General features: G+C 36.7%; 1 protein-coding gene across 1 annotated transcript in view; it reads left to right on the top strand.

Annotated features, from left to right (window-relative positions):
* Sema5c (Semaphorin 5c) overlaps positions 1-21,214 on the top strand; it is a 112,305-nt gene that overhangs the window by 32,575 nt on the left and 58,516 nt on the right. Inside the window, exon 2 of the mRNA XM_018543288.1 lies at positions 6,670-6,784. Coding sequence (XP_018398790.1) covers positions 6,694-6,784 — 91 coding nt within the window. The 5' untranslated portion in view covers positions 6,670-6,693. The remainder of the gene's footprint in view (positions 1-6,669; positions 6,785-21,214) is intronic.

Below are 21,214 nucleotides of genomic sequence, written 5' to 3'. Positions count from 1 at the left end.
CTCCCTCACGCGTTGCACTTGGAATAGGTAGATACACACGTGTATACCACCGCTTTAACCACGTGGGTTCGCTTGTTCTCTCTTGTCTCATGTCCTCTTTTATGCCGCTATCTATTCATAGACGAGAAAGCAAGCTGTCATGATGACGGACGGCGAAAGACAAAAGAAATGCAGAGAAGGAAAGAGAGGAACGCTAACATATCGTGTGTAGTTTTGATGATTATGCTATTCCTCCATTTATTACACAGTGTATCCCGGAGCTATCAATCGAGAAATGGGATCAGAGTGATCAAACTAAAAATTAATCTTAACAAAAATTCCTTCACAATTTTTTAAATTTATACAGATTAATACAAATTAACTTATGAATAATTTTTTGTGAGTGATTCTTTAATGATATTTTAATTTGTATCTTTTTTAAACATACCTATTGAATTCGAAGAAATGCAATATAATATTGTTCACAAGGCGATGTTATCCATATTAGAACAACGTTATCGATGCAGCGGTCAATTCTATATCAGATATATCTATTGTTAGTTAAACGTACCTATTTTTTCCGCATTTGAGTACATGCACTCTTATCGTGGCGCCAGGCACAGTGCATGTTGTGGAGGGAAAGCGGAGAGAATAAATCGATCATTCGCGCGACATTATCGCGAGATCGTATATTTGCAACGTCACAGTTGGTCACAATCCCGGAGTCTCGATCTTAGCGTAAAGGAGCAGCTGCTGGTACTAGCAAGTCGTAGGCGAGGTCGACGACCTTGCCGGTCTCTACCGTTCGTGTGGTCTTGTATACAGGACGTAAGCAGCCTGTGTCTACCGCGCATTCACACACCTGGATCATCGTGCGCAGGGTGTCCATGACCAACCGCACTCTCTTCTGATCATGGATTTCGTGTGAGCAAATGAGGACGTTTGTTTGAACAAATGCAATGGTTGCCTGAATGGACATGAATAGAATTTGCCTGAATGGAAATAATTGCACAATAAATTATTTTGACGCGCGCGATCAGGAATGTATTATTAGGCAATATTATCTTTCAATATTCAACATACTGCGGCACTCTTTACACTGTATAATATACGAGTGCAATCTCGATTTAGCCAACAGTTATATCACGCTGCGATATACCGGTTCTCGTCCGAATCGATTTAGTGTATCCATGCTGCTTGACGCGCCAAAATATGTTACGTACGGTCTTTTACAGAGACCGGTCTTTTATGGAGACAATCGTTAATCCTTCAAATATTGTATCGCTTCAACATTTACATAGTAATTTACATAAATGATTACATCATTATCTACCTGGGAGGGCATAAGAAACTATAATTGTGATACGTTGAATCACTATACACTTTATGAAAAAGAATATCTACAACGATGAATAACGGACTATTCTACGATAATAAAATAAAATCATGGCTATTACAAAGTCTGATGAATTCATCGATCGAAATCAAGAGCGTGACGATAGTGCTTCTGTAAAATTTAAAAATAGATATTCGCACAGGAAGCAACAGCTTCTAAAAAATACTAAAAAAGTCTGATCAAAGATATTCAGAAATTCGAACGCACGATATTGCGCGCAAAATAGTAAACAATACGTTGCTGTGACAGGAGAAGCGACATCCATCAGACTTCTTTACATGCTCAATTCCATCGAGTTTATTCGTCTATTGTGTTACCTCGTGTACACCCTGACTTTTGGATCGCGTCGGATCGCTCTGTGTGGTCCACACGCGCGCGACTCACGAGTCAAAGTTTTACGAGTTTACCTCGCGATAAACGCGGGGTGAGACGTGTGTCTTACTTCACGCTGGAATAAAATAAGCTATGGTCTTTCTCTCTCTTTGGGATATACATACGTATAAATAGGTCGGCGCGAATAGATATAGGCGCAGTCGAGCGGGACGTGAGTCCGAGCACAAAATAGCGATAGATCTCGGCACGTCGCGGGACGCCGCGCCGAGTATAAAGACTAATGGTGTAGTCATAAATGTCCGCGTTGCTACGGTCCACGACGAGTAAAGTAACGTCGCGCATTTCTTAGATAAGCGAATAGAAATGGACGGAGAAAGATACGTGTATTCTGCTACTCGAACCCGAGATCCGAGCGCGATAGAGGCCACGGATGCTAGCAAAATAACGGATGAGCTTAAGCTTGAACCCGACGTGTCGTAAGATACGGAGGTATAGTCGAGAATTCATAAACATCGACACGTGAGCCGGCAAACAAACGATAGAGTAATGATTATGGCGAGGCGATAGTGAAAATAAAGCCGCGATTAGATTGCTAGGACAAAGAATACAGTGATTGCTCCAATCGACGTTTTTTCATGGATTAAGACGCAGTCAAATTCTTGGAATTACGTAACGATGTCTTTTGCATATAGATAAGAAATATAAAATGACATAATTTTATGAAGCTACTGACCAGTAATAGCAATATATTCAGTCAAGAATCGTGAATTAGAAATTAACTCTCTATGTGAGCTCAAGATATAAGATATATTTAACAATTTATAAAATTCTGTTATCAATAATTATTAACCCTTATTCACTCTGGATCAAAATGACCCGAGCATAATGTATAAATCATTTCAAGAGTGCAGAAGAGTTATAAATTTAAAAAGTTACAATTTTTCAAGTAAAAAAACTCATTTTTTAAAGTTAACATATGTTCACGATTTTTTGTTAGTATTAATTTTTAGTGTAAAAGTACACTGAGAAAAATAGTTTGATTGTATCAACAAGATGTATTTGATTAAATGCATGTTGGTTAAATCTAGCAGAATTTCTGATTATTATAACAGAACTCGAGATTTTATAACTAGACCGTTTAGTAGATTATACTATAAGGATTTGTTTAATATTTTCTAGTTGGATCTACAAAATTTCTAGTTATATTCACTAGCGTACGCAACATTACCAGAATTCTGGTTAACGTTGGCGCACGATAGCAGTTTTATTATTGTACAAGTTGGCGCAAGTCGCGGCATGAATGCTCGCAAGTGCGAACAGTGCGAGCATATTTTATCATTTCGTGATTCGCGTGATCGCAGATCGTTGTCGAGCCGTGCAGTTAAAAGTGATTACCGTGTCTCCGGATATATTTGTAAAGTGTACCAGGACGGACGCGTTTGTATCTCGGCTGTGTTGCAGCAACATAATTTTTTATAGATTTGTCTCCTGTCGTTATGTAGCTCGTTATGACTGACGAAAAAACCTGTGTTCTTCTTCGCCAATGGAACTTCGAGAAGTATTTAGAAGTTTTTAAAGGTAATAATAATACATTTAATTTTTGAATTTTTGTTATGATCGCTTTATAATATAATATTGCTTAGCACATAAATTATGGACGTATTTCGTATTTCTGGTACCATTAACGAGAAGAATTTATTCGTTCAATAAGAAATTTTGATAGAAGTTACAAAAATAATTGTTCGATCAACAAGAATTTCTGGTATAATTATAACGAGAAAAATTTATTCATTCAACAAGAAATTTTGATAGAAGTTACAAAAATAATTGTTTAATCAACAAGAATTTCTGGTATAATTAACGAGAAAAATTAATTCGATCAACAAAAAATTTTGGTAAATTTAACTAGAAAGAATTAATCAAATTCATCCCGTAATTATAACAAGAATTCTGATTCGTCCGTTTTTGAACAGACCTACTGGTTCAATCTACCAGATTTCTAAATAATCCAACCAAACTCTTTTTTCAGTGTAATCATGAGTTTTACTTTGTAACCGATTCGCGAGCTTCATGTGACAAACCCAGGAGAGTATCCTTTCCACTTGACATTAAACATCTGAAACGCTGAGCTCAGTCTAACAAATTACCACGTGTACACGTAGTACATGCATTTATCAGCTTAATTAGTTAGATATTTCTTATTCGCCATATAGGCGCTCTTCGATAATAACGACATCCCCTTTAGATATTTCGTTGATCCATTCATCATTGATGTGCATGACATAAATCCACAGATGCAGTTTCGATAACATATAAACTTATGGCTATCGTCGTCCGTAACGATTGAACGTTCATTTGATTTGCGAGAACCGCTAAATCAGTATCTTCGACATGAGATATCGTTCAATCACTTTGGACTGATTCGTTATCACGAAAACAAATATCGTGATTCGATGTTGCTCAATACTCTATTTGACATGTGGCGTTAGATTGATGATACTGAAATAAATAAAGATATAGTATTTTCTTCTTTCTTTTTTTTTCTTTAATAGAGTGAATCTAAAATCTATCGCTACTGTGTAAGCGGCTTTGCCTTTATATCTAATCCTCTAAGTTAGTCCCAACCAATTTCATCTCCGAAGCCGTAACGCAAAGCTGTCGACACAAAAAATCAATATGGATAAAATCTCGAGGACTGTATAAAGAAATATATGTCTGAGCGATACGCTTATCAATATTTTACAGCTTCTGAAATCTTTACATTGAACTTTTTGCGTCGATGGCTTTGCGTTTTGGCTCTGGAACTCAAATTGGACAGGTCTAACTTTAAATAGTCTAAATCGTCACCACCGAGCAAGCGTGTAACGTTACGAGAGGTAAGGTTAATCTGTCAGAATCACACGGACCCAGCTGTGACATTTATGAATATCGATGAATGACACGTACAACATCGAGATTTCGCCATAGACGGATCTCACGATGCCAAGATGAATAAATCATCTCACAGGAGATACTATATCGTATATATGCGGCGCGTACGCGCATTCCTCAGGAGCCTCACGTGCATTAAGGTCGTTCCGATCGCTGCCGGGGTGTGCACGTACAGATACCCCGCCTGCCACCTTTTTTTTTCGTCGTCGCCGCCAGGCCTGGAACGAATTGGAACGCGATAATCGCGGCTGACCGTTGTAAAATAAGCGTAAAAGGAGAGATCGGCCGAATTATCCGAGTCCGTTTTTACGCGATCATCGTCGCGGAACGGAATAGAATAGAATCGCCTTTGAAATTTCAAGGCTAATTGTTCTCCTTTTCGCGAATAGTTTCACAGCGATTTATTGCGGTTTATTTTCAGCATTGAACTGCTAAGCTTTTACTGCGATGAGTGAGATGGTCATAAAATAATTTTATGAGGAAAGTGTCTACTTCGATTTTTATTTGTATCATATAAATTATATTTCATCGAAATCAAAATATTTTATTAAAATAATATAAATAGATATATACGATGATTTCTAATACAATAAATTATATTAATATAATATGTTTCATCCAGTATATTTTGCTGTTTTTTTTACGGTGCTTTTGTGCACAAAGAAAAGCATGATTCTATATGACCACAGTATATTCGATCGAATACATGTTCGTCAGATAATCGTGACAGTTTTTTTTGTGAGCAGACTGGAGCAAGTAACAAAGGTGGACGTTAATTGACAGGACAGAAGCGTCGTTGATCCGAGTGCTCCGGGTCGCATAATTAATTACCGTCCATTGAGAAAGGCGGTAGCACTGGCGAGATATAAAGCTTCTCTGGGGATCCCAATCGGCATGTCCGGTCCGGTTGCGATTTTTGTCCGATCTCAAGGTGATCTGGTAATTATTCGACATAATGGTACTGCGCCGTAAGAAGTTGATTCTACGACTGGCGCACCACGACTTGGCTAGCCTTTAAATAGTCGCCTTTAAATAGTCGCGCGTTAATTGGATACGTGTTGAGCTACGTTTTTCATCCTGTTACAAAACGCTCGTGTCATCATTTAATCTTAAGTTATTTTGCTTAATTATAAATACGTTGTTAAAAGAAGTAATTTTTAACTGTGATAAACGAACATAATTACAACTAAAAAAGAAAGAGCTTTCATTGAGAAAGCTTATTGTATCTTTATCTTTTATCATATATTGTTGCGTTTAGTATATAGTTTCCAGTTTCCCTTCTCTTCTATATTATTAACTTAGTTTCTAGAATTAATAGGACTTTATTAACTCATCGAATCAATTACTTAAACGGTACGCTACAATTTAATCGCCACACGCGTGGATTTAATTGTCGCGATTTGCATTAACGAGAACTAGCGGGGTGAGTTGAAAATGATCTCGAGGATCCTTCCAGCAGACCGTTACTAGATAAGCCATTGGTGACTTAATTGGTGGACATTACGGAACACACGTGACTGTTACTAGTTATATTGTCGAGAATCATCGAAGAAATCGTTGGTAGAATCTGTCGCAAATTATTCAGAAATGGCCCGATTGATCTTAATCGCACCGTCAATAACTATGCGGTTTATCTCTGCACAATTATAATTGCAGCATGCCCGCATTGCCCACTTATTCGCAGACATAGCAAATGTCCAAGGCCGTTTCGTTGGACATAACCTAACGACTCGACGAACATGCAAATGTCAAAGATGAACGAAGATAGAGCCTTTCTCTCTCTCTCTCTCTCTCTCTCTCTTGTCGTCGATTTGTCATCTCCTTTTTCCTCTCTTCTTGGCTATTTCTGTGAGCATTTTGCTCTTTTCCCAATATCCCACCATTAGTCAGGCTTTCTCTACCCCGGTAATGCGTGCTACCCGAGATGCCTGGCGTCCCAATTAGAAGCCCTGATAATCGATTCCGGCTCCACTCCCACATGACCTGTAAAAGAACGTGTCAGAATAAAAAATCGATGTTTCATGTTGCAGAAGCAGGAACGGCAAGCGGCCAAGATGGAGCGGTGGACCGTGTACGCGATGACGTTGCAGATCCTCACCGCCATCGCTCGTGCTACCGAGGATTTTCGCCATATCTCGTACGAAGGTAAGAAGCTGCTTAAAAATGACGAGGATATTTATCTCGATGTTCATTACAATATCAGCATACCATGTTATTGCAGAAGATCTTGTTTACTATTTGTTATCTTTGAATTATACCTCTGTGAGTTTTGTAATCACACTCGCAGAGAAGAGTTCTCTTATCTCACTGATTTAACGAATCCAATTGGTAATCGTATATAAAATCTAGTAGCCGATCGCGGTGACAGCTCATCGAGTTTTCACGATTTATGCATGTTTCGCGGAAATCGCAATTGAATCTCAAATCGCGCACCGGACGCACGATAATTGCGAGCGTCGATAATAATCTCTATACCTCGATCCCGTTAATTGTCTTATCGCTTAAGTTAATTCGGAGTAGCCGCGAGTTGATTACACGCGCATCTGATTACGTGTTGTCGATAAAAGGCGTACACGTGCGCGACAATCGCCCGGGCGAAGCGATTTGCCTTCGAATTTAATTCGCTTAGCTCGTGAATAGGATCAGCGAGTTTCTAACTGCGATTATCTCGAAAAACGGGAGCACTCCTACGGACCGCGACATGAAATACACTTCATTCGTCAAGGCACGCATTATTGCGCCGCAGGTGCGTTATCGGCGCCGCGCCGTTAAAAACGTAGATCCGCGATCGATCGATTCTGCGTTCTCGCATGTGACGGATCGAAACTTTTAATTGCGAATTGAGGAGATTTTGCACTTGGGTTTTAGCGGAAGAGGTAGCAATCCGATATTAACCACTCACTACGGATTTTTACATTGATGACGCCAGAAGCGAGAAAATACATAATGAATATTTTTATAAAAAATATATTTAAACAAAAATATTTCAACGAAACGATATTTCTGTTTGATAGAGTACACTTGTAAAAAAATGTACAGAAAACTTTCATTTTATTTTCAGAATAAAGTAAAATTATATTTATCTCAATTCAACTGTCATATTGCTTGTTTTGTTTTCTGTAGGTTAGGCATAATTCAATTTCAGATATAAATGTTGTTTTATTAAAAAATACTTACATTTTAATATAAATTTATAGAAAGTTTCCGCGAAAGTTTCTTTATGTATTTTTTTTTACTTCTGACGTCAATCCAAGATGCAGTGAGTTAGGCAGCGTTAACAATACTCGAAATCTTTCAACCGTTAATTGCTCTGTTCTATAACAATGCTTCAACGAACTCGATAATTTTAACTGTTTCCTTTCGATTATTTGACAACAGAAGAGAGAGTTCGATAATTCTCAATCATTGTTTTGCTATATAATAACATTGCAATTTTCAGCATTGAGTTATTGTTGCACCATTAGTTGAGTTAAAGAGAATCGTTCAAAATAAACTGAAAAGCAATAATTTCGCTTCGCATTCTTTCACCGAGTGAGAAAATAATTTCCAATAACTTTGTAATTGTGCGTTCGATGGAGTTCGAAGTACGATTTATCAAAGTGTCATTAACGGGAAAGCGTTTTAAAGAGAGGATGGATATTCTACGTGTATCGATAGTGATGGATCAACGATGAAGCGATCGAGATTGCCGCGTGAAATCGTGCATAATCGTTAAAAGTAGGTGAATTTCCTCTAGGAGAGTAACTGCCCTCCAGCTGCACGATTTCCGTCCCGGAAGACTGGCATAAATCCGTAGTGAGCGAGCGGGTCGAGCCGGCCTGTGACGTTAATGCAAATTTAATTTCGCCCATAACCGCTTCTCTATGACAACGTCGTCGTGTCGGGTAAGCATAGCTAATCGATAAAGGAGAATATATCCCTGCACGCGCACGGTGTCCAAGATCGAGCCTATTAACATCTCGCAAAAATGTCGGACATTCAGGGCACTTATCGCAAGCAATGACCCACAATGTACAGTTACCACGTAGGCGAGCTCTCGCGGCTCGATTATCGCATACTCGCGGCCCCGCAGAGAGAAAACGCAGATCGTGTTGAAGATGTGGGACGTATGGGTCGCCTATATGGATGGAGAACAGACGCCACGCCCGTCAAGCGGAAACCGCACGGAAAACCTCGTACCCGGCCACGGATTTAAATCTTAACGAGCTTAATGGTTCGTTCCTAGCTCCCGACGCGGCGCACCGGCGTGCGGTAGCCCATCTCTTTCTCCACTCCTCTCTCCACCTTTCCTTTCTTTTTTCTTTATACCTAATAGGTCTCGAAGAGGAAGACGAGGAAAGGAGGTATAAGCACAACCCATGATTTCCATTTGCACGTAAAATACTTGGCTCGGCGATGGCTTCGATGCCCGGCGGCCACGAACGATGCGACAGTCTCTCGCAATAATCGTGAGGCCTGTATTAAGGTGGATCACGATTTCGTTACGGTTTCCCGCGCTTCTCGTGGTCGTCGTCACGTTTCGAGCCGCGCGCGGAATGCGGAATATGGCTGTAATTAAAAAGTACTTCGTTTATCTCCTCCCGAGTCGGTTCAATCTAAAATGTAATCATTGGTGATTAAAATTTGCATATATATATCATACGAAGTAATATCGAAACAAGATTAACATTATTGATTTTTCTTCAAATTCTCTTTACTTAATAAATTATTGAGAGTGCATATTTATGATATATTGATTAAAATAGCGTAATTGTATCGGTGTGAAATTGAAGATCGCATGTTTTTTTTTCCTCACTGGAAAATAATACTATCATCGTATTCAGTTCGTTCAGGCAAACAGACGGCATTGACGATAGCCTCGGAATGTCGTTATGATAATTTGTGATCCTGCGGCAAACCATTCCACTTCTCGCAGAGACAGAACAATCGCCGACAAAACAACAGCACATATGTGCTGATAATACGCGTATAATGTACGAGATATTTCTCTTTCCGTGAATTTGCGATTACTTTCCGCGCAATCTGCGCGTTCCTGGGGATTTAAATCACGCTAATAACGGCAGCATCGATATCAATATTTATTACTATTTGCGAACGCGGTATTTGTTGCGGTTGTTGACTAACAAAATGAAATTGAAAAGCCGTGTTTCAATACAAATTATTACTCAATTTAATTCATTGTTTATTGATCATCAAAAAATGTCTCTCTCTTTGTACAATGAGTGTAGAAACTACAAAACGTGTTGAAGCTTTAAAGTAGCACAAAATGAAAAAAAAATAAATAAAACACACGGAGTGCAATGCTTAGAAAATGTAACTCGATCCATTCGAATCTGTACGCGGGTATCATTTATTCTCTGTTATATATCTCTTTGTCTTTCTGTTATGAAATGCAATTGTATTGAGTCATGCACTTTTCAAAACAAACGATCCGATTGTTGAGAGTTCCCCGGGTGAGTTTTTAAGTCTTGGACTATGATAGATTTCCCACTCATTCTGATCAGACGTACGAATAATAACCGCGAATAATAACCTTCTACGGTTTCTCTTTCTCTCACCAATAGAGAGCTTTTCCTTTGTCATTGTGTGGGTATTGTTATGCGACTAGGCATTGCAAATGACCACATTGTTAACGTTCGCGAAAGTGACGAACGTTACTTGTAACGGTATATCGAATTGCTAATGCGCTGCAAACATCTCTCAACGGGTCGATATCAGATCTTCGGAATGTCTTACATAAGAACGGTTGCGCGAAAATTTGCAGGCAGAAGTTCGCTCGTTAAAACACCTAACACGATTGGCGTCAGAAGGCAACGACACCAGGTGTACACGATATGCCTAGGATGTCGTGTTCTTGTAACGGTATTATTTGCGCACTATCTGGATAGCGTACGGCGATTACCTAAGTAAGGTAGAATATGCATTGAGTAACTGAATATGTTTCGCTTTATAACTGACGAATATTAGCACGAAGAAGCTTTAGTAGCCGAGAGGGAAAGAGAAACAGAGAGATTCATATTTACTGTACATTCTTTTAATATTATTAATGTCACTACGATTTTGTGAGCAGAAAAATTTATATGTTTTCTTTTTATAATGAAGAACAATAAAATCTCGCGAAAAAAATCAATCTTATCAGAATACAATTTGCAGTTATCCTGTATTTTTTAAATATTCTGTAATAATGTAAAAAGTCAGAGTTATTCTCGGAAAACGTAGAAGTAGAAAAAAGTTGTGTTATTTCTCATTGTCAGGGTGCAATTACATCGTAAAATAATGAGAGAGACTCTCATGGGAAAGAGACACTATTCGAATGTAATTAAATTCCGAGTACATAAGGTACAGACCGCGCGTAGATTGCGAACGAGCTTGCTAAGCGTCCTATTGGACGTAGAAAATAACAAAGCAATTCTCTTCTAATTATCCCGATATAAGACTTGTCGAGGATACATCGTAGCTGTACTGAAACGTTTGCTTTCGATTCGCTCCTGAGAACCGGCGGCGATTGTTTGCGGTGTGTCCATTCGATCTCGGGTCGATTCATGAGGAAACGGACTTCAGTCGACCGTGATGGAAGTCCCCCGGGTATCGACCGCGCGCAATATCTCGATTACGGAAAATGATCCGCTTAAGTTGTGATTACACAATCCTTTCGCAACGCGTGTCGGCTCGCGCGAGAACGTGTAAAAAATTTTACGAGAACGGACGCGCTCAATACGTATTTACGTAGCGAATGATTTTTTTTAACCAATTAAGTTCGAGAGGTCTATAACGAGGGTGTCTCAAATGCCACCAATTAACGAAGTAAAGAGTAAATAGATAAATGACAATTAGAATAGAAAAAGAATCTTTTTTTAGTATAGTAAAAAGACATAGAGCAGGAAGAGAAATATTATATGAGAAAAGTATCGATTAGCTATATAGGAGGATAATTCAAAATTATATCTTATTGATGCATAAGATCGCTTTCTTTAACACGAAAATAAACTATAGGTATGTTTATTCAGAAGCTAAGTTATTAAACAACAAAAATCAGAGCGCCATTCGAATTCGGCGTTAAAAACGGTATAGGTCTCATATATCACTAGATATATCTTCATCCTCCAGACCAGAGGTTGGACATTAGGCTGGCAACCTAATTCCGCGGAAAAAGGTTGCTCCATTGCTAAAAAAAAACCTCAATACTGGGGATCAGAAGACGTCGTAGAGCGTTACAAACCGAATTATAGAAATAACAAAAATTAAAAATCAATTTCTATAAATTGGACAAAATTTGAGGAATTTACAATAAACAATGAGAATCTTATTGAACCATATATGTGAAAACGCAATCGATAAAAAATACAGGCCTATAACGGTCAAAGCTAAATATTTAATATATAATTAAATGTAAATTTATATATGCTGTATTTGTACATATATGTATATACATACATATGTATATACATACTATATTTGGATTTATAATACTTTTTTGTAAAGCAGTATGTGTAAAATGGCAGTAATAATTTTAACGGAGTTTTAAAAACAAGTTTTCCGATAAAAATTAACGTCGAAATGAATTTTTATTATTATAATATTTGTTTCTGTCGCGCTTATGCTTGCGCACTTTTGCTGCGTTTCGCCGTCGCGCCACGTTGCCCCGAGGTTTATGGCGCATAAATTTATACTAGCTGTGCTCTGCGTCGCGTGGAGTAGCATAGCAAACTGGCGCCACGATAATTACCGTTTTGCCATTTATACAGCTGCGTTTTGCGCGAAATTATCAAAAGGTCCGCATTAGTTTCCACCGCGTTGTGTTCCTTGCGGCGAAGCGATTCGCGCGCGATTGTAAGCGAGTCCGTAATTATTTTCACCAATGTAAAAGCTGTGGACGTCGTCGATATTGGAAGCAGCTAGCTTGCAGCTACGACTCGATCCCGATTTTCTCGCTCGCTTTTCTCTCCCTTAATTGCCGCGTGATGTCCGCTGTAACCGAGGCTATCGGATCGACGCCTACGATACAAAATGAAATCCCCGCTCTCTCCATTTCTTTATTTTCGTTTGTGGCGACTCGAAAGCGTGGAGATGTCCCGTTGATTACCGAGGCGTGAATAAAAAGTCGTTTTATATACCGCCCCCGTGGACGACCGAAGGCTGCTGGAAATGAAGAGGGAAATGTATTCCTGTGTGCGTGTGTGTGTGTGTGTGTGTTCTCGTTACATCGACGTCGAAAGCAGAATTCCATTTTAGCCGATGGCGCCTTAAGAGAACGCAATCGCGTGTACTGATTTACTAACTCTACCGTTTCTATATTATGTTCTTGACGTAACATATATGGACTTGAAAGATTAACCCTTCTTTCATCTACATTTTCAACATTTGTGTAAGTAAGAAATAAAATACCCTTTAGAATCAACTCGAATATTGCGTGAAATTAATATCAGTTTATTAAAACAATAAATCAAGTAAATAAAGTAGTATCACTATTACTTTGTTTACTCGTTAATTGATTATCTTAACTAATTGACGTTAATTTTATATTAACATCCACGTTGGCTCTAAAAGACATTATATTTTTTACCTGATCTATTTATTTTCAGAGCTTTAATTGTTTTTTATTGTTATTTTAATATTTACAACATTGATGTATTCATTGTTTATGTGACTATACTCGAATTAATTTTTAAATATATTGCGCCATTTTTCTCTAAATTCTTTATTGTTGGAAATCCTTTGGGCATATTTTATTTTTGTTTATTTTTTTTATTTGAGATTTATTCATTTTTGATACAAATTTAAATACACACGCGTGTACCATAAGTTGCCTTCTTTTCAGAGATGTGCAAGGCACTATGAAATTTATGGTGAAAAATAGTGTGTGCCTTCTTGAAAATACAAATATATGTGCACAAAACCTTTTTCGCCAGCAAAATATACGTCGTGACATATTCACGAAGGTTTTGCATCAAAGAGAAAAAGAAAGTAGATGTAGCAATTTACAAAGCGTCAAAACATCACGTAGACGGCGCAACTTGGAGATCGTTTCGGTCTGGAAGCATGCAGAAGGTGTATTGTTTCCACTTTAAGTTATTTATGAATATAGTAATATAAACACGCACTAAATGCGATATCAGTAAAACTTTTATAATATTTATGCAATTATTTATTATTAATTTGATATTTACGTAATTTGAAATATAAAATTGTCTTTGTGATATATATATATATATATTCCTTTTTCAATACCTCTACTGATATATCACAAAGACGATTTTATATTTCAAATTACGTAAATATCAAATTAATAATATATATATATATATATATTCCTTTTTCACATAATATTCAAACTTTCACTTCATAGATACTCTACGATACGTAACTCATTGTCAGTCATACAATTGTAAATCCATATATGTCATAATCTTGCATCGGGTTAAAGGGTTAACATAAATGCTTCTTTAATAACCTCATATTTTAAATACAACCCGTAGTTTAATTTAATCGTGGTTGCGCATCGCGCGCTTATTGTACATATATTCTCTAGGAGCGAACTATGTTAAGCCGCAATTATCTTCCCATCTATAATCACGTACTGCTTTCTTCGTTTATGCTAGATATTTTCCGCTCAAGATTTCGTACACTTAGGAAATGAAAGTTAAGAAAGTTATACCCAAACCGATTGCCATTATAAGAGTTATACTCCTTCTCTTCACTTCCGAGGAAGGGAGTGGCTAACTCATGGACGGGCTGTACGAACAGGAGCAAGTGCCGTAAATCTTGACGCAGCGTGGTAAATCAGGTATTTATTCCCGTTCTGCATCTTGTGGAAGCTTGCGAGGTTTTCCACACTGGAGACCGTTGCGCGCCTCGTGTACGCACGAGCCTCATTACGCAGCAATGGCCGCGGCAGTCACCAATGTTCTCCAATCCGCCAGCGAAGGTAAACGAGTAACTCAAGCCGTAGAAATGCGTATTGTTTAAGAGAACAATCTATGGAGAATTTTAACAAAAGAGTGAAGAAGGCCATGCTTAATTAAGGTGGATCGTGATACTTAATTATGTTTTTGGAGGGCATTTTATAATTTCCACTGATTATACTCAGCGCGCAGTTTGTTTGAACTAGAAATTGTAAATTTCACACTCAAAAAGTATTATTAGACCCATTTTTATCCAATATGGCTTCCTCTACTCATTTTTGTCAAACATTTTTTTAGCCAATTTTGACTTATTATATTTACTTATATTGCCTGAAAAAGATGTTCTTCAGTATATATTCTGTCATACAATTAATATATTCTGGTTATTGCAATTAATATCATTCCTTGGTGGTCGAATTGATAAAATGCCCGCGTGGAATGAGGGAGATCAGGTTCGTATCTCGGCTATGATATTTTTCGCAATAAATTTTTTTTAAGTGTTTTAAAGATGCTCATTAGCATTAATATTAAATTGCTTGTCAATTTAATTACGCAATCCAACCTCAGTTTAGAACTGTGTTTCAAGATCGATAAATAATTGGCGCGTAATTTGTTAGAACTGGAAATTATAAATTTTATACAAAAATATTATTAGTCATCAAGAACCGCCTTGACCAAATGTGATTTTTTCTCCTTATTTGTGAGTTGAACATTTCTTTATCGAGAATTTTCTCATAAAACAATTGATATACAATCTTATCATAAAAATATCTCAAATATTATATCTCGCTTATTTTTACTTTGAATCATCATCCCTTATATAATATTTATATAACCCTAAAAATATGTTACTGTCTCTCAGTACAGAATCAAACAATTAATGTAACGGTTACGTGTTAACGATTGCATCTTGTTTTAATATTTTTTCGTCATTACCGACGATATATAGGAGCCACCCTTGTGGTATTTGCCATGTAAACGCGTGAGAGAAAATTGCGACAATTATTTGCTTTCGAGAACGGGTTTCTCAAGCGAGCCCGATATCGTTACGCTTATTTTGCATTAACTCTTAAGTACGCTCATCCGCGATCGCGATATGCCTTTTATAAACCGGTGCTTATTTAATATAATTCCTCGCTAACGACGCGCTTATTTACATATCAGTGATGCGGCATGCGTTGCAAAAGAGAGGAATATCTCAAACCGCCATATATACGATGCACTTTAATCAATTAAAGATTCATTCTCTAGTCAACGACAACATGCGCGATCTATGTTTTTAATAACGTTTTTAAAAGAAGCAAAACAGAAATACTAAACTACATTGATTATGGACTGCATTTCGTATTAAAGGTTAGCATTATCAATAAATTATAATATACATGTTGCTCGGCTCGAAACTACTGCGAGAAAATATATAACGACTGAATATTGTATATCAATTTCAATTCAGACGTAAGAATTCCGTTTAGCTCACGCGTGGGCAAGAGGTGTAGAAGAGACGAATGTCTCGAATCACCTATGTGCACTTTCATCAATTAGAGATTCCATCTTCTGGTCGAGCAAACAAGAGCGTTTACGAGCTATATGTTTTTAACGCGCGTAAAAAGAAGAGAAGAAACTGCATCGCGATTATGAACTGCGTTTCGTAATAAAAGCTAGCATTACTAATAAATTATAATATATGCATATCGCTTGGCTTGAAACTATTACGAGAAAATGTACGATTAAATCATATCGATTTCGACTCAGACATAAAAATTCCTTTTAGTTCGCGCGCGTGGGTAGGAGGTTCGGCACGCGTCGTAAGCGTGCTGCCGATTCAGAACCGATTTTAACTGCATCGCCGTCTGTCGATCCAAACAGTGTGGAATTCTCTCGCTTCTATCTTTCACGCATTCTATCCGGCACGCACCAAACTATGCGGTCTCCATGATGCAGTTGCCGTAGAGATATCGCAGTCACACAAACCGCTGTGCATTTTATTATTAAATTTATGATGTTAAATTATACTCCATTTGAGTTATTTTTAATTATTTCTGTAGATCACTATACTGCTTCTCTATTTAAAATATCTTTAATTTAATTGAAACAATGAAATTAAACAATTCAATTCAAGAAAATGTATCAAATTTGATACTCAAACTTAGTTTATTATTATATTTATTAAGTACATTATACGTAATGTGGATGTTATTTACTTTAAAACTCATCACAAGTGAATTAATTTACATATTGCACGCGAAAGTGTTAAAAATAACAAAATGCTATTATTGAACTCAAAGCAATAAGTTACTATATTGCTCTTTTACTATCTAACAATGTTGCACTGGAGGAAATGCGTTCTCCATTTTACGAGTTAAAGAATACATTTCTCTAATCTTAATTAATATTGTATGTCGCATTAATATTCTATGTGAATTAACTTAATAATCTTGGTTAAATTTAATCTTTATTTTTTCTATTTCTCAGGAGAATTTGTAGAAACAATAATAAATAAGGCAAAGGACTCTTAGTTTAAAACATAAAGTAATAATAGACTAAAAAGACAAATTAAGAGTCGTAACATTAAAATTTTAATACATAGTAAAAAAATAAAAGAGATACAATAAATTCAAAGATATAAATATAGTATAATAACAGAAATAGACATTTTCAATAAAACTTTACCGCAAATCTTCAAATGTCGTAGAAAATAAAAGTTCAGCTAGAAGAAGATAAACAGAGTAGTTGATGCCGAGTTAATTAAAATATTAGAGAAAGGCATCTAACATCAAGAAATCTGTGTCAAGACAGTTAATTATATACCGTAAAAACGAAGTAATGTATATAAACATTGCACCGAAATGCCTGCGATTTTTCAGATCGGTGCAACGCTACACGCACTCGTAACTTTTATTTTCCTAATGAGAGAAACGAGGAGAGAGAACACGAGAGAGACGTAATCAGAGCCGGAGATAGAAAATCTTCAGCGCGTGTCGCGCGTGGGCGATGCTTATGGCACGCGCCGACACGCGCGTGTACGCGAGTTTCTTTCTCTCCCCACGTCTCTCTACCGAATGTGTGTTCTACCGGAGAAAGGTATTCCTCTCTTCGGGTTCCTCGGCTCCGTATCGTACACCGAGATCGTTCTCTCGCTGCGACCGTTCTCGCTTCGCTTTGCTGCTGCGATCGTGACGCCGCGCGCCGTTTCCTTCACTTTCTAGAATGCCGTACGCTCTTAACGGCGCTAAATTTTCTCGTTATGGTCTCGTCTTTTCTTTGTACCGTATCGCGGATCAAGTAAGACAGGAATGCATCACGGACTTAGAACAAATTTATAATAATGTTTTATAACTCATAATTAATGTAAAAAAGGGCAAAAGAAAAATGAAAATCTTTTACTGTAATTGGATTAATTTTTGCGAGACAAAAAGGCTACTATATTACTGGCACTGAAACAGCATCATATTTTAAAGCAAAAATACGTGAAAAATAATAAATTGTAATAAATTTTACTCGGAGAAATAACTGTAAGTTGTATTTTAACAATAAAGTAAGTAAGGATTCCGAATATGTCCTAAATTAAAAAAAGTAAAAATAGGTTAATGAGAGTCGGTGGCAATTATAATGAGTTTAAAAATAAATCTTTGTCATCTAAAGGTTAACTCTCAACTGACATCGTGCAGTCTTTTATGGATTTTACGATTTTAATTACGTACTTTGAAAAGAGAATTATGTATTTGTTTTCATCGTGCACGAAGTACGTTGTTTAACACTTTTGCTTCTCAAATAAGAAAATTTATGAATTCTATAAATAACTTCCAGTGGGATAAATTGTCCATATCCAAGAAAGGATACGAATCTTTCTTTTCTTTTTACCGTGAGCGGTTTGCTCGCTATAATAGCTATCAATGTCCTGTGTATGAGCACAAGGCGTACGCTTCCTTTCAGTGGGTGGATTTATAATCGCCACGGGTGGCGCAGTAGGAAACCGGGTTGATAAATTTATTGCAACAAAGTATTCGTGGCTCTTCAGCAATAGATACCGTACCAGGAACCGAAGAAGAATTTCCTCTTCTTCGATCTGTGTCAGCATGAGCGATATCGCTTCAATAATTGCAGCTCGATCGATATCATTCGATCGTAACAGTAACTGTCACCAACTTGATTATTTATTTTCAAGACATCATTTGCTTGACGAAGATACAAATTTATAATTTGAGTTCTTATAATTTTCTATATATAATTTAAAAATGGAAGAATTAAACAAATTTGAACGTAAGGTTACATGTATATATAAAATTAAGTATATTTTGTTGCATTGATAGAAAAATAACATAACTTAAAATTAGCAACTTTTTTGTAGAACATTTTTAATATTCTTTTTAAATTGGAGCAATGTTAATTATAATGTATTCTTTAAACTATGTTTGAAATGTCATAAATTTTCAAAATTTAAATACTGTAACTCTAGTAAGATTCTGTAAATTTATCCGTAATCAGAGTTGTAACACTTTTTCAAATAAGTATAATGTGTTGACAAATGTATCGTTTTTCTACAAGAATATATGAGTCTAATTTTTATTTGTATCATTTTTCTCTATTAACGTGATAATTTGTCAATTTATACGGAGATCAATTTCTGTTATTTTAACGTATTTATTTATCTTATTTGTTAGAAATCTCGAAAAGGTAAAAATTATGATGAAAATTACGAAAACGTGAACGTTGTAGTATATATATCCTATAATTTAATTTCGCCAAGCGTTTTCGCCTGGCCTCGGTGATCACGAAGCATCAACGACTTAATGAAAGTAACGAACACCGCGCGCGCGGGGGCGACCCGCGGGTTACAAAAATGTTTGTAACGCAATAATGGCGCAAGCGCAACCGTCTTCGTCAGGCAAGTCGTCGATGATCCTTTGTTTGGCACGCCTCGTTCCTGATTACCTTTCTATCGTCTAGGATCGACTAGGATCGAATCGTTGTTAAAAGTATGGCCTTCGGCGTCTACCTACGGCGTCACCCTCGTACAAAAGCGTCTAATTGCACTTTAATCGCGTTACGTCAGTTTTCGATGGTTATCGACGACGTTTTTACTCAAGTGCGGTCTCAGCTGCGGGCTCAGGTGCTTATAATGTGTTTTGCGAAAGGGACTTCGTTAACACCTTCGAGCATTCTCCGAAAGGAACTTGAGCCCGGCGGAACGACTGAGAAGCCAAAAGAACCGCTACTCTCAGAACGATGATTATCCATTATCCCATATGACAGAATCGATATCACTCAATTGCTCAAGGCAATTTTCTTGAAAGCATTCTTCGCTGTCTCAAAATCTACCAGTTTTTGAAATATTACATAAATGAGATGCATAAAGAGATATGCATAACTTTCCCTGTTTTTCTCTTCAAAAATTAAAAAATGAAATAAGTGAATATCTATAAAATTTGAATAAGTAAATATCTATAAAAGCATTCTTATTTTATTAGAATTGTCAACTTTCCAAGTCATTAATATTTATCAACTTTTCTTGAATACTTCAGAGAAAGAATACGTTTGCAAAAAAAAAAGGTACACAAGATTTCTGTCGTTCTTTTCTTTTAAAATTTTTTAAAAGGATGCAAATCATCTTCAGAGAATGTACATCTTTCAGTGCTAAGTTATCAGAAGCACTCCACATCAATTTGTAAGACGCTTGATCGACACTTTGAAAGTATTCTCCGAAATGAACACGAACCAGAAGCAACGAATGAATTTCGAAAGGAACTGCCATTCACAAGGACAGTGGTTATCTATTATCACATGGCTCAATTGATATCGTTTGATTGCTTGAAACGCGATTCTCTCGGATGCGTTAATGTTATCTCGCGTATTGAGCCATCATGTAACTCACTGACGACGCCTCCGCACATAAGTCTCGACTTAACCTCGAATTCTTTATGTACATACAACGTGGACAAACGTCGATCATCGTTGCCGCAAGCAACACCTTCGCGACTTGATTAAACCACACGGAATGGCGCGGGATGTCGAGGTCGCATCCATTAACATCTGAGTTTTACGAAACGGAGTGGTGCAAAATTCATTCCCGGCATAGAAAACGGTGAACACACCATTATGCGCGAGAAAAATTATCCGACGCTATTTACAGATGCAAATAAGGATAAAGAAATCTCTTTAAACTTTGCTCGCGAGTCGGAAGACTCTTTGGAGAAGCGACAGCTGAAGACATTCTCAATTCTACGAAAAATTAATGCTTAAAAATTGCATTATCTTTCGGTAGTGAAATCCGTTAGCTGCATTCAGCAGAAAAAACAGTTTTGCAACTGTTGTAAGATTTTTTAATATGATTGATTGCAATTGGATCTAGTGAGAAATTAAGAACAAAACCATTCATAATTATGATTAATTATAATTAATCAATTTTACACTGTTGTAAAGCTGCTTTTTATTGAACACTGCAGTCATTGCTTCCATATTGATAAAATTGAGAAAAACTTTTTGATATTTGTGACTATAATTAGTGTTATCACTGTTATATAATGTAGTAATAATAATTATATATATAATTCTATCAAAAAATATAGTCATTTTTATATAATATTTATATATAATTCTATCAAAAAATATAGTCATTTTTGGTACTAAATATATGTACATTTTTTATACTACTATACATATAATTATTATTACT

Source organism: Cyphomyrmex costatus, unplaced genomic scaffold, assembly GCF_001594065.2.
Source record: "Cyphomyrmex costatus isolate MS0001 unplaced genomic scaffold, Ccosl1.0 scaffold365, whole genome shotgun sequence".
NCBI lineage: Eukaryota > Metazoa > Arthropoda > Insecta > Hymenoptera > Formicidae > Cyphomyrmex > Cyphomyrmex costatus.
This window is presented reverse-complemented; position numbering and strand designations above follow the sequence as displayed.